Raw genomic sequence first — 14,698 nt, 5'->3', positions numbered from 1 at the left:
GGAGGCAGGACCCAGCACGTGGTCCCACATCATGTCCTCTCTGTGTACTAACTTCACTCTCTCTGTCTTTAGCCAGCAGGTGAAAACATAACTGCCAGCAGCTTCCAAGTTTGCCCCTTCACAGAGTTTGCCCCTGAAGAAAGATGACTTTCATTCTCTGGGTCCTCAGGTCCACAAAGCCAGGAGGAACACTCTGACCGACCTGAGCTGGGGTAGCTGCCTCAGTGCGACTCCCTGTTGGAGCCCCGTGGTCCAGCGGGTGCCAGGGAGAAGGACGGATGGAGACGACCCAGCAAGGAGCAGCCAGCTCTGCGTCCTTCCTTGATGAAGTAGTCTCACTTTTCTCCCTTTTACTCCAGCTTCCGTCTAAAATGCTAAGATGAAGTGAGCAACCAGGGGGCAGAGAAGTAATTTTAAGGCAGATACAAATATGATTGGAAGAATAAGAAGCAGTAATAGATAAATCAAATTATCAGTACATGTAGGATGGATTTGGAGATTGTCATTCTAAGTGAAGCAAGCCAGAAAGAGAAAGAAAAATACCATATGATACCACTTAATGTGGAATCTAAAAACAAAGAAAAAAGAAGACACTAATGAACTTATCTACAGAACAGAAACAGACTCACAGAATAGAACAGTAAAGAAACTTTTGGTTACCAGTGGCAGAAGAGGGTGAGAAGGGATAAACTGGGAGTTTAAGATTTGCTAATATTAACTACTACATACAAAATAGATAAAAAGCAAATTTCTACTGTGTAGCACAGGGAACTGTATTCAATACCTTGCAGTAACCTATAATGAAAAAGCATATGAAAACAAATATGTGTATGAATATGTATGACGGAAACATACTGTGCACCAGAAGTTGGCACATTGTAAGATAAGAAAATAGTAAGAATAAAATAAAGAGACCTAACAAAATACGTTCAGGATCTACATACAGAAAACAGCAAGACTCTGGTGAAAGAAGTCAAAGACGATCTAAACAAATGAAGAAAACTTCTGTGTTAAAAAAACTATCAGTACACGTCATACGCTGATAAAGAACTTTAATGAAGAGCCAGTAAGCATATGAACCGGCTGCTTTACGTACGTAAATATAAACAAAACAATGTTCGCAGCTGCAACTACTCAAAGACAGTTTCCTCCATTGAAAAGAGTAGAAGGGAAGGGAAGGAAGGAATCAAGCATTTTTATCTGAAGATTTATTTTAAAGATGTTTTCCTCTTTTGGTGGTAAAGGAAATACATTGCATCAGCAATAAACATTGACTGCATCGTGCGGGCAGGGCACTGAGGGGCCACAGGACTGTTTTCAGAGACAATTAAATTCAACATACGATTTGTAACTTTCTTAGAAATAGAAATTATCACTTACCGTAGCACTGGGGTTTCTATCAGCCCGATTTAGCTCAAAAGAACTTATTTTACGGGCACTCATTTCATCACTGTCAGCAATGACGTAATGTCTAGGGGTGTAAGCGTCGGACAAGCTCTCGAGCAGTCTCAGGATCTCAGTGGTGTGCCCACCTGGAGAGAAGAGTGGAAGGTCTGAGGTTAAGAAACCCATAATGCATATATCCATCTGACTACACGGTACTAACGCTGTATTTTGCGTAGTTCTCAAAAGACAGAAGGAATATTTGGAAACAATAATCTGTGCCCTTGTATAAACACTACTTTTACATGGGGGACGAGGGTAATCAGTGTATAAAAATACAATCAGCACCAGCAGTAGGTTGTGCTGGGAAAGGTCCAAAGACGTCTAGGACCCAGGTCCTGTTATTAAGAAGCCTGGTGGCAACGGGACAAGATGCACACAGATCTATAAAAAACGACGCAAGACGGCAAGAAAAATTAAAATGAGGGAGGGTGGGGAAGCAAATGGCTATGAAAAATCAATGTTCTAAGCATAAGGGGGATCCCTAGGATGGGCTGAAATGACGTGAAAGGTGAAGCCAGTGGACAGATAGGAGCAGGGAGGTCACGGAGCAGGGGTGAGGTTATCAGGACATGAGAAGGCAAGATCTGAGATGTGTGTCCAAGGGATGGTGGGAATACTGGGAAGAAGGATGGAGGGTGAGGTAAGGTCAGGAAAGTAGGTTGGAAAATCGCAAGGGAGTTGCTGAAGATTTCTGTGTTGCAGAGCAACACCAGGGAGGCGTGAGCCCTGACCCGCGAGGCTCACGTCTTCCTCAGGAAGACCCTCGTTCGCCTGCTCCTAACAGAGGTCTCAGCACTCCGCGGTCCTCAGATGCTCACCAGCTTCACCCAACAGCTGTGGGTTCGATTTCTGAAGTCGTACAATCTCCGAAATTTTAATATTTTAACTTTAAAGCCATGAATTTAAAAATCAACTGTGTTTACTGAGGTTTCCTTCAGGGAAAAAACTCAAAAAACATTCACCCATCACATTAACTGTATGCCGTACATGTGAAGCAATCCAACCCTTAATAGGCCCTATCCTGCCTACTTAATTTAATTGCACACTCTATGGCCTCGGCCAGGTGGAGGTCCTCAACAACCTCTGTGATCATCTTGTTACCGCTTCCTGCCTCTGGTCACACGATGAAACTCCTCCCCTTCACCAGCCTTACTATTGTAAGAAAGCTTTCAATAGTGACACAGCGAACACACAGGATAGTCAAACAAATTAAGCATGTGTTTTCTCCAAATGCATATCTTGTCTTATAGTAGAAGGGGAAAGATTACTCTAGATCCCAGAAGGAATTAGATTAAAAAATGAAATCAGCAAAGAGTAAGTGTGGCAGGAACTACAACCATACTTCAACTTTATAACTTGTCATCCATCTCCTTATTCAAGGCAAGCAATTTACACATCTGACTTATACTCATTTCAGTATTTTTGTTTTTAGCTTTGAAAAAGTGTGGTGGTTTGCAAATAGGTACTTGTTTTCACAGCTGGAGCAATTAAGGATAGAACCTAACACATGACACCTTCCACTGCAATTAAAACTTCATTTTACTTGCTTTAACAGTCTGTTGTTTTTTGTTTTTTTTTTAAGAAATCCTCACTGAATATATTCTTTGAAAATTTAACCTTGCTACTGAATAAAATAATTAAAATGACGAGCTTAGTCTTCCATTTTACTCTTAAGATTTATCCTTTGGGAATGAAATCTCAGTTCTATCTTAAAAGAAATCCAGAATCCAGTCACTTCTCACCACCTCCTTTGCTAGCTCTCTGTTCCAAGCCAAGTCACTCTCACTGGTCTGTTCCCCACGCTGTACTTGTCTATGCAAGTGTCCACTTCAGTTCTACTCTCAACATAGCCTCTAGAGTGATCCTATTAAAAGGGGTTGATCAAATTATTTACTTCAGCTCAAAACCCTCCAAATGGTCCCCTTTCTTATATAGAATAAATGGCTTTTTGGAAGCAGACCCCTTATTGTTACCTCTTGGACCCTGTCTGCTTCCTCCCCCTTACTCAGTCTATTCCAGCCACTCCAGCCTCCTTGCTGTTGGGTATCTGGCATCTCCCCAGGAGGCCTTCCCTGACAATAATGCCCAAAACTCAGCTTCCTTTCTCTACTTCATAGTGTCTGTCACCATGTAACTTACTATGCAGTCTGTTTATTTGTTTTGTTTCTGTCTCCCCCCCACCCTTGCCCCACTAGAAGGTGAACACCATGATGGCAGGGATTTTTGTTCATTTTGTTACTGCTGTACACCCAGTGCCTAGAAAACAGTAGGCACTCTCACTGAATGAATGAATGGATGACAGTTCAACAGTAAATCTAAAATTGCCTAAGGAGATCATACAGTGATTCAAAGCAAAGTAGTAATTTTGATTGATGTTCTTTGAATATAAGCCATCGATTAATAATATTTTATGGTAAGATTAAGTATTTTTTGGTATTCAAGGTAAACACTGAAAATACCTTCCCCATCCTCCCAAATTTGGGGCATGAACTATTAAATTATCTGCCTGACTACAAGCCTTTCTTCGATTTGGATGATTGAGGTCCTTGATCTCTACACATCCCAAATGGTTTGAATGACAGAGGGCACCACTGGCCAGACGTATTCTCAACCTTAGCTTTGGTTCTCGGTCCACCACATCTACTAATGTCAAGTGAATGGCTCTAACATCCACCTATCCATCCATTTATTCAGGCCAGAAACCTAGACATCATTCTTGAGCCCACCTCTCCCTCACCCTCCACTTTCAGTCCACAAGTCTAGTGATTTTTATCTCCTAAACTTCACTTAAATGCATACACTTTTCTCCATCCCCACCCATCAACCCCGGTCAGGCTGTCACCATCTGTCATTTGAACTATTCCAAAGGCTCCTATCCTGTATCCTGACCTCAGTCTTTGTCGAGACGCTCTCTCGACAATGCAGACTGAATGATCTTCATGGAAGCTCAGATTCAGCTGGGTCACTCCCCATTTAAAAATACTTGAATACATCCCTTTGCTGCCAGGACTATCAATAGTCACCACTTATTAAATGCTTTACTATACGCCAAACACTTTGCCAAACACTTTAAATGCTACCACATCTAGTCTCTCCTCATCTTTTCCCAATCCACATTTTTCAAGGTGGAAAAAGAAGGCTAATTTGCCCAAGATCACCAAATTGGCAGGTTGCAGAGATGTGATTCTACTCCAGCGCTATGGCAGTTTAGAGGCATGTGGTCCTAACGTCTACATGAAGGAAGCAGTGGGTAGTGCCCATAGCTCTACAGAGCAGGGATTAAAACAGCCTTTAGGATCGGCATTGGGCCTACTTCCCGACATCCAACTCGGTGCAACAGTGCCCTCTCACCTCTGGCCATTCTGAGTGCGATCACCTTCTCACACCCTCATGGCCCTCAAAGCCCCCGCTCCCCAATGTCTGGCTAATTCTTAGTTCCCTTTCAAGTCTCAGTTTAGACATCACTTCTTCAAGGAAGCTTCCTGTCTCAAGTTAAGATAACATGGGGCCCAGTCTAAAGACTTCCATAGCAGTTTTTACTTCCCAGGTGATCGCACTTATCTCATCATGGCAAGTACCCATTCTGCTTTTTGTTTTCTGTTAGTTTTTCCATATTCTCCATTTCATTCACTGTGCACCTTTCACACTGCTTGGGACATAGCACTTCACGGCAAGGAGTAGTAGTCAGTTTTGTTATTTCCAGGGATTAGCTAAGTGGCCTCTCCTACACTCAAAATACATTAAGTGACCAAAGTAATGAATTATACTTGAACATACGTTTAGAACATCTGCTCATACTATAAGTATTATTCTATCTGGATGCAATCTCCTGGCATTTTTAAACGTACACAGAGATACAGACATATATATATGTCCATTTGGCGCTGTAAGCGCCTAGGGAGCAGGTGGACTCCGTTTTAACTGTATTACCTGATAGGACAGTTTGTTGTTCATACTCTGACACAACATCCTGAAGTGTGTATTATTCTCCTGTTAGCAGTTGGCTGTTACTATCCTCGTGGTTTTGTATATGTATAGTTATAAATGTGACAATTCACTCTGTCTCATTTATCAGGTAGCATTCGTGACGCCTAAACTAATTCCAAAATGCCTCGGTGAATAATGGAAAACAGCAATTTTTATTCAGGGGAATTGCATGTTAGCATCAACAGGCTTTTGCGTCCTCTGTGTACGCTAACAACTTAAGAATATACGCTACAGGGAAGCTTAATAACAGACGAATGCAAGTTACTCATTTGTTATTACAGACGCGGTCTGGGCCGCATCAACAGACCAGCATTTTGCCCAGGCGGGGCGAACCAGCTCCGTTCACGCAGAGAAACTACAACTCCCGGCATGCAACGCGCCACAACACGCAAGGGGCCCGGCGCAGAGCACTGCGGCGCGCTCTGGGGTTCGTAGTGCCCCACCCGAGCCCGCCAGTCACCGCCCTGATACTCACCGGACCCAGCCACCACCAGGAGGCTGAGAGACCGCCGGGGCACAGGGGCGCGGGGGCGCAGCACTACCCACAGCCGCACTAACAGCAGCACGGCCACGGCGCCTCCCGCCACGGCGAGGATAAGGGTGCCATCCATTTAAGCAAAGGACGCATGCGTGCTATCCCCGGGCGCCGGCAGCCGGAGGAGAGGTCAAAGTTCAAAACTACGGGTGCTGCGGAGACCCAAACCTGAAGTGTGCGCCTCTTGGTGGGCGGGGGTTGCTTGCGCTGGGAGGAGTTCTGGGCCAGAGGCGGAAGCGGGGCTCCGACTCCTGCGGACTCCTGCACGCCTGCCGCCCCAGCGTAAGATGAAATTCGGCGACTGAAAGCGCTTGATTTCTGACTGTGACGAGCTCAGGCCACCTGTGGGCCGTAAAGCCCCGGAGCGCCCGAGAGTGTTCCAGCTCCACCAACGATGTGCGTTACACCTGGGAACAATGGCATACATCGCTTTTTTTTTTTTTTAATTCCAGGGGCAGCGTATCTGTGGCACATACAGATGTTACTGAAAGTGTTTGCCGGTAAGAGGTACAGTGGTACAAAAAACTGAATTTAGGGCCCTCTTCCAAATCTCCTCTTTCCCAACACTCATGTTTTTAACTTTTCTGGGCGTTTTCGCAGATCTCAGTGTGACCAGAGTAGCTCAGAGTGATCACTTCAAGCTATTGCTATGATCCTGAGAGGAATGGAAGCCCAGGGGCTCGGAGTGGCCGGACAGAGAAGGCGTCGTCCTGCAGTTTATATTCAGTTGATTTTACCGCAAAGCCAACATGTCCCCCAATACCAATTTTGACTTTTTTTATGTCTACTTAATCCACATTGCAGCAATGTAAAAAGACAGATTAGAGAAGCCCCTCCACCCCAAGTGTAACTTGCCCTCAGGTCTCTATAGATCTGTAGGTTAGATGGGATGAGTATGCAGATGAGTAAGCCGGTCCAGCGTGGTGAAACAGCTTGCCCACGTGACATAGTGGCAGGTCTGCATTTGGAAACTCGAAATCCTGACTCCCGCTGTACAGGAGTATTGTAGTGTGTGTTCCTTTGCCGAATTCAAACTTGCTTGATTATCACACTCACTTAGAGCCTAGAAGGTATTTTTTAAAATGCAGCCTCTCAGGATCCTCCTGGGAGATAGTGAATCAGAATCTCCACGGGAGAGGCCTGGGATCTGCCCATCGGAGCAATGAGTCCATTTCTATCAGCAGGCAAGCTTGGGAAACATTTAGTCATTTTCTGGCTAAGGGACCTCACAGCACTTCTACATTCAGTCTTCCATCAAATCCTCCTCACCCTACATCCTCACAATAAGGCCCCAAGATGAATATTACTCCCCTCTTTACAGATAAAGAAAAGGATTCTATAAAAGTAAATGATTTGCCTAAGATTACTTAGCCAATAAGTTGTGGAGAAAGTTTATAGTTGTGGATTTCAAAGTCAGTGCCTCTCAAATTTTGATGGAATCAGAATCCCCTGGGCGTTCAAATACATAGTTGGAAGTCCAGAGGTAGGGCCTCTGGCACCGTATGAGAAACAGCTTAAGAATGTTACAAAGGATGTGGTTTTCTTTCATCTGCCTACTCTGTCATTCCTAGCAATGGCTCCAACCTAAGACTCTCTCCCCTCTCACTTAAAAGAGGACTTGAGTGGTCTCAGAAAGTACATTCAGACAGGGCAGTCTGCACATTTCAGGAGGTCATCTAGTCATCGGGTCTTATTTTTTAAGGTGAGGAATCCTTTTCCAAACCTCTCACAGCAGATGTTCGCTCCTTCTGACTATATTTATATCACTGGCCCATTCATAAAAAGAATGATACTTCAAAGGTGGCTGGGGTAGGATGGAAGATGACACACAACTCACCTGCTGTTTCTGGCTGTTTGGTGGAGGGCGGGTACTGAACAAAAGGGCGTTCTCTTGGAGAGGAGGAAGCTGGAGGAGGGTGGAGGAGAGATGATTGCTGGGTGGACAAATCAGAGCGTTTGGATTGCTGCAAGGATAATGTGTCTGAGGTGGCATTGTAAACCTACAGAGGTCGTGCAGGTGTTCAGCATATTAATAATGTTTAGGCTCGAAGCCCCAGAAGATACCCCTGCATCCCCAAGTACCTATCCCCTCCCTGCTGTAATTACCTGTATCTGTCTGAAAAATCAGTTTGCCCATACTTTGTATGCAGCAGGAATGAATGCGGGTGATCAGGCATTTTAGTGGCTGCCTGTAAATGCAGAGAATAAAAGAGGGTGGAGTAGCAGGCATTGTTTGGGGTTATTGGTTGAGTTATTATGAATTAAGGCTAGAGGCAAACTGTGCCGTGTTCCCGATGAGGAAGCTGAGAAATGCAGGGAGGAGCTAGGTGGCAGGCAGGAATGGGAACAAAGTTGGGAGCTCCTGATCAAAGTAAATGCTGGGTAAGCTGGACCGTCCCGGGCTGTGACAGGCACGGAATATAGATGATCGAGAAATCAAGAAGCTGTACTGGATTGGTCAGGAAAGGCAGGAAAAAAGCAACAACTCAGGTTTCTCCTAGGGAGGTAAGTTCCACTGACAATGCAGATAAGAGATGTACAGAGATAATTTTTAGTGCTATGAAAAGCATGAAAATGTATCAATAATTGATAAGCTGAATAATAATATTGAGCTATCATCAATCATAAGTAAAGTCTGCCTGGGAAGTGATTTTTATGATCTTCTTAAATCTGTTTCCTAAAGTTTCTATGGCAAATATCTGTTATTCATGAATATTTTACAGATTAAGATTATTTTGCACTATTGAATAGGATTGTTCTTGCTAATTTATTCAACATATTTAATGATCACCACTGTGTGCTAGACTTAGGTAGAGGAGCTCTCGTGTGAATAGGACAGTTGTCCAGACAAGAACCTTGGACTAGGAGGATGACAGTGGGAGGCAGAAGAGGGTCAATTTGAGATATATTTGTGGATAGAGTTGCTAAGGCTTGTTGATGGATTAGATATTTGGAATCAGGATGGCTCCTAGATTTTTGGCTTCAAAACTGGTTGGATGGTGTCATTTGCCAAGAATAGACAGACAGAAAGAGAAGCAAGCTTTCGTGAGTAGAGAAAGAGGAGAGGATGAAAATGAAGTGTTCTGTTTTGGGTGTTAGTCTGAATAGCCTGTTAAACATACAAGTGGTTGTGTCAGATAGGCAGTTTCATGTACAGTTCTGAAGCTGGGGTCAGAGCTAGAAGTGTACATTTAGAATTCAGCATATAGATGGTATTTAAAGCTGTGGGCCTGGGTGAGATCACCCAGGGAGGAGGTTTAGGTCAGTCCTGTCCAGCAGAACTTTCTGCAGTGATGGAAGTAGTTTCTGTCCATGTTGCCCACTATACGTACGTATCTGCTGAACACCTGAAATGTGGCTAATGCAGCTGAGGAACTGAATTTTAATTTTATTTAATTTAAATGATTTCAAATTTAAATTGAAACATCAGCTCGTGGCTGCTGTATTGGACAGCTCAGGATAGAGAAGAGTCTGGGGTCATTAACATTTAGAGGTCTGGTCAAGGAGATGGGGCCAGCAAAGAAGATGAAGAAGGAAAATCCAGGGAGATAGGAGGAAAATCAGGAAATAATGGTGTCCACAAAACCAAGAGTGGAAGTTGATTCAGGAGTGGGACAGCTACGGTCAGCTACGTCACAGGCTCCTTTAGGTGGGATCAGGTAACTTGGGAACAAGTTGGTCACTAAGAATCTAAATATGAGCAGCATTTCTATGGAATAGTGGTTGTAGAAGGCAGATGGAAATGGGCAGAGGAGAGAATGGGAGAGAAAGTAAAGCAGTTTCTGTAGACAGTCATTTCAAGTTTTTCTTTGAAGGGAAATGGATAAATTAGATGGGAAGTGGAGGATAATTTTTTTGTTTCAATTTTTAAAAAACTTTCCATAAATAGCTTCATTTAGGTTAGTTTTTTTTTTGCAGGAGAATTTGTAATCAAGGAAACATTTTTTATAAGGTAGGAGTTAACTGACATTCGTTGGATGTTAAAAATGATCCAATAGAGGAAAATTGATGCAGGAGAGAAAGGGAACGAGAACAGGAAAAAATTCTTTTGAAAATGAAAAGAGTTGGAACCTAGAGCACAGGGGGAGTGGCTGGGCTTTGGTAGGAGGGACCCTTACTCACTGGTGACAGGATGGAGGGCAGGGACACAGATGTGGGTCCTGGGAGGCTTGGTGGTGAATAGATAAGGGAGTGGAGCCTGAGGGTACAGAAGAGTATGAGAAGCTCAAGGAGGAAGAAAGTATGACATCATCTCGAAGAGTAATTGGCACGCTCACCAGGGTCAGCCTGGGGTTCCTGGGCACATTGGGGTGCCCATCTGAAGCTTGTGATAACAAACAGAGAGAGAAACCAGCCAGCATAATTTTACGTCTTTTTCCCCCCCTGGAAAAGGCAGATAGTTTAACCAGAGTTAGATTTTTGACAGGTGACTACATTAGAGAGAGAAGATTCTTTTCAGGGAGTGAGGTCCATGGAATTTCCCCTGGACATAGTGGAAAGTGAAGATAGAGGAGTGGAGATATAGGGGAAGTTGGCAGCTTACAGATCAGGAGTTTCCAAAGGTGCAGGGAAGGGTTTGAAGGGTGATAAGGAATGGGAATTGGGTCAGATCAGGGGATTTACAAGTAACTACACAGACAAGAATCAGGATGATAATGGGTCATCTGAGAGGCTTCTGGGATTTGAAGTAAATAGGGATGACGGCAGGCTCTCAGCTGATTTCAGTTCATTTCTCCTGGTACCTCTTATGGGCTGCACGCTGGGCTAGACCGTGGGGGATACGGTGGTAAGGCGGGGACAGTTAATGCACAACGGTGACTTAGCAGTGGTCCTGGCTCCATGAACTGCATAGAGAAAAGACATCTCCCCACCCTGTGATGGGCTGCTCTGAAGTGCGGGCCACTGGGAAGCCTGGCAGCGAGGCCCTTCCCACCGGAGTTCAGCCATCTTCAGTCCTAATAAGGGTGACAAGTAAGACTGAAGCTCTTCTGCAGGAGCCAGGCAGACCCAGTTTGGGCAGCGCTATGTTTCTGCACGTAACACTGCTTATCTTTGAAATCTGTCGAATTAATTTTCTCCTCATCCCAACCCTCCCACCCCCAAAGCCTCCGCTCAGCACCTCCATTGAGTCCATCTTTTCTTCCCCATCGTACATCTGCCCTTTTTCCTGTGTCTTTGTGAAATCCTTTTCTGCTCCATAGACTTTTTTTTTGTCCTTGATAGAAACACACAAATTATGTCATGACCCTTGTGTAACTACATTATTGCTTAACTCTATATGAAGAGAAAGAAATTCTTACCCAGGATCATAATGTAGTCTCCCAGTCAGCCGGCATTTGTGTACTTTTTCAAATTCTTCTCACCCCCGTCCTGTGAACTTAAGTACTATTATTATTCCATTTTGTAGGTGAGGAAATTGAGGCTGTACCACGCTAAGTCAGCACTGCTGTTGCTTTGACTTGACTTCCTGTGGATGTGCTGTGGTCTTCTAGTGGCTTCAGGAATACAGTGATGTCACTTAGGGAAGGTAATTGATGCAGAAGACATGTTACACTAAGAAGGTGATAAGAAGAATGAGGTTCACAGAGCGCCCCCTAAAGTTTAGTGTTATTTTCTCTCTAAAGTTTTGTGTAAATAATCGGGGAACATACTTCTCAGCAGCAGATGGGTAGCTCCTGCTGTACCTTTTAATTAACCTGATTCCCTCTCAGCATCTCATGGTTTATTTAATATCCTGTTCATCTTGCAGCAATATTAGGTGCCCTCCTCATTGTCAATCCCGTCTCAATTTGTTACAAACAAGCTTGGTAATTTACCGACAAAATTTTGGGGGGGTAGAACTCTCAGATGACTTAACTATTTCTCAAACTTAAGATTCCCTTCTGCACACCAGTACTCCAGTGGGATCTTTGCTGGTTATATTTGTTTGGGAGTAAGTTAAAAGAAACTTAAATGAACCCGAGAAAGTCTTAACACTTTGAAATGCTTTATTAATGTTTACCTAGGGAACTGTGGAATCACTGTGTCTAACTTAGAAATTTAAAAGAAGCTCTAAATTTCCCTCTTTGAAAAGATGCTATAAACTGAACAAAACCTTTTATGGTCAGTTTCCTCCATCAGTTACGCCCTCTCTCCTGAATCTATAACCACTGGCTCTCATTGTGTCTCCATCCTTAGCGTATAAAGTGCAAGTCTTCCCCATTAAAAAATAAAAACATAAACAATAAAACTCTCCCTCAATCAGTCTGACCCAGTGTAAATCCCATAAACTGCCAGTCGGGCACAGCCCAGCCACATTAAAACGGTGCTCCAGTCTTGAACCACACCTTTCATCCCTTTGCCAGAGTGTTTTTCCACTCTCAGTCTGTTTTTATGCAGTTGGGCTATTTCATGGAACCGAAGCCTTCTGGTGTGCACAGAACAAAGTTGTTTTTCAGATGTTGAGAGGCAGTCATCCTGAACACGTAGCCAGGCAGCCTGCCTCTGGTGGACTCCAGGCATATGGAGGCTCCTCTCCGCGTGTGGGAGAAGCGTGGCCCTCCCAACACCGCGGAAGCCCAGGATTGACTGACACAGGCCTTCCCCTGGAACGACCCTGTCCTGTGCACACCGAGACCTCTGTAGTGTACTGACCTGGTGAGTTTCTGAGAGGGAGCTTGGCTGAATTAGTGCAGTGCAAGATGCACACTATATGGACCTGGAGACGATCACACTAAGCGAAGTAAGTCAGACAGAGAAAGGCAAACAGCATATGATATCACTTATATGTAGAATGTAAAAATAGTATAAAAGATCTCATCTACAAAACAGAAACAGACTCACAGACATAGAAAACAAGATTACGGTTACCAAAGGGGGAAGGGGAGCAGGAGGAATAAATCAAGAGTTTGGAATTAACAGATACACAGTACTATATATAAAATAGATAAACAATAAGGCCTACTGTGTAGCACATGGAACTGTATTCAGTATCTTGTCATCACCTATAAAGGAGAAGAATCTGGAGTTACATATATATATATACCTACACCACTTTGCCACGTACCTGAGGCTAACACAGCAAGGTTACGATCTTATCTCTTCTTTCCTAAAAAGTCAGTGTTCTTAAGGACTGGTCCATGCTTGCTGTCTCACTTTTCTTTGTTCATTTTCACGCCTTAGTTCACTGAAATCTAGCTTCTGCCATAATTATTCACTAGTAACTTCTAGATTTTCAAATCCAAAGGGAAAACCTTTTTAAAGTTTTCTTGTCTTCTCTTGGGCAACTGAAGTTTTTTCTCCTGTTGACTTTGATTACTCCATTTTCTTCTTCCTATTTTCCTCATCTCACTATTTTTCTACCTTCATATCCTTCCTGGGTTTTTTTTTCCTCTATCTACTTCCCTTAAAAATTTTATAAAACTCCTCTATTTAAAATATATATTCAGAAAAGTACCGGAAATAATAAAATGGAAACTTGGGTACCCACCAGCTCGATTTTGCTTCTTCCCTTTTTCACACTGTCGTTCTCTTTCTCGCTAAGAATCAAAATCCTTGTTTATCCCCAGCCCCCTTTCGTCTTTGTGTTTACCCTTGAGTATCTTTCCTGTTTACTTTTTGAGGCAGGTAAATGGCTGTCACCATAAAGTTCATTCTCTTCTCTCTGGCCACATGGTCACTCAGCTGGAGATTACATTCTTAGCCGCGTGCAGCTGGGGATGATTCTGTGGGTAAGTCCTTGCCAGTGGACTAGAGCTGGAAGTGACTGAGTGCAGCCTACCCTTTTTAAAGAAGGCGGCTTGCCTTGGACTGCTTTCTGTCCCCCCCCCCCCCCGCCGTGGACATGTCTGTGGCCAGCTGTCGCCATGGAAGGGAGGAGGACTTAGCAGGAGAGGATGGAACGAGGTAGAAGGGGCCTGGGTCCTGAATGACTTCACAGAACAGAGCGCCTTGTCGGTCTACCCCGGCTGTTATGTGAGGAGGAAAGAAGCTTCCGTTTTCTTTATGTCACTGATGCCTGGAGTCTCTTTATTGCGGCAACTTAGCAGTTACTCTAATACGAAACTTGATACCTTGAAATTGGGGACTTCTAACCGGATCTTCAAACACACAGCCTTACCTAACCAGACAGACAATTGGCTGTGAGGAAGCAGATCTTGCAGGCTGGAAAACTGGTGATCCTTGTAATACTATTGCAGAATATTTTGAAAAAATTTCCTGCTCAACTTTGACAGCTAACCATGTTCCTTCCATGGCTGAATTTAAGGGGAAGCACTTGGAGAGAACCAGAGTATAAGTTTGTAATAGTTGCTCCTTGCTGAATTTAGCAAAATTTTTCAAGAAAGAAATGAGCTCACATAAGAAATAAGGGGTTTGCAAGCAGAGATGGAAGGAAATAGAGTGTACAGAACATTGGGAACTCACAGGGTTGGAAGATTGAACTATTTCTGCAGCCCTCACAGGAGAATAAAAGGCTGTTTTTCAGAGGCTTTCTTAAAGCCCTCCCATTAAGATTCCTCAGCCAAAGAAAGAAATCCAGCCTTCCAGCAAAGATCAGATGAAGGGTGCTGCCCTGTCTTCTATTTTAAGATCACCTCGAAGTAGCCACCATTAAAACGATGAAAAGAGGAATGGGTAGAGCATGGAAAGTGTGGAATAAGCAAGTTTAAGAGTTAGGCCCGAGAAAGAACTTTGGTATCATTTCTGGCACGTAGACTAGAGATGAATAGCTCAGAAGCCTATGAAGTTTTT

General features: G+C 43.8%; 2 protein-coding genes across 7 annotated transcripts in view; one reads left to right on the top strand and one right to left on the bottom strand.

Moving 5' to 3' along the window:
* The window catches only part of ALG14 (ALG14 UDP-N-acetylglucosaminyltransferase subunit), a 79,314-nt gene extending 73,119 nt beyond the window's left edge, over nucleotides 1–6,195 (bottom strand). The window contains exons 1-2 of the mRNA XM_006197341.4: nucleotides 5,909–6,195; nucleotides 1,381–1,532 (exon numbers count right to left, since the gene is read on the bottom strand). Of these exons, the coding sequence (XP_006197403.1) occupies nucleotides 1,381–1,532; nucleotides 5,909–6,044 (288 nt within the window). The 5' untranslated portion in view covers nucleotides 6,045–6,195. The remainder of the gene's footprint in view (nucleotides 1–1,380; nucleotides 1,533–5,908) is intronic.
* A 236-nt stretch (nucleotides 6,196–6,431) lies between these two features.
* Nucleotides 6,432–14,698, top strand: part of TLCD4 (TLC domain containing 4) — a 76,615-nt gene continuing 68,348 nt past the window's right edge. For 2 of the 6 annotated variants that reach the window (XM_072968163.1, XM_072968162.1), the window contains exons 1-2: nucleotides 7,886–8,473; nucleotides 11,376–11,495. The gene's annotated coding sequence lies outside the window, so the exon portion shown is untranslated. Of the gene's footprint in view, nucleotides 6,469–7,885; nucleotides 8,474–11,375; nucleotides 11,496–14,698 lie in introns of those variants that run through there. The other 4 variants (XM_072968166.1, XM_072968164.1, XM_031680412.2 and 1 more) reach the window with 3 other exon arrangements.

Source organism: Vicugna pacos, chromosome 9 (genome assembly GCF_048564905.1).
Source record: "Vicugna pacos chromosome 9, VicPac4, whole genome shotgun sequence".
Lineage (NCBI taxonomy): Eukaryota > Metazoa > Chordata > Mammalia > Artiodactyla > Camelidae > Vicugna > Vicugna pacos.
Note: the sequence above shows the minus strand (reverse complement) of the source record. Positions and strands in the feature narration are given on the sequence as shown.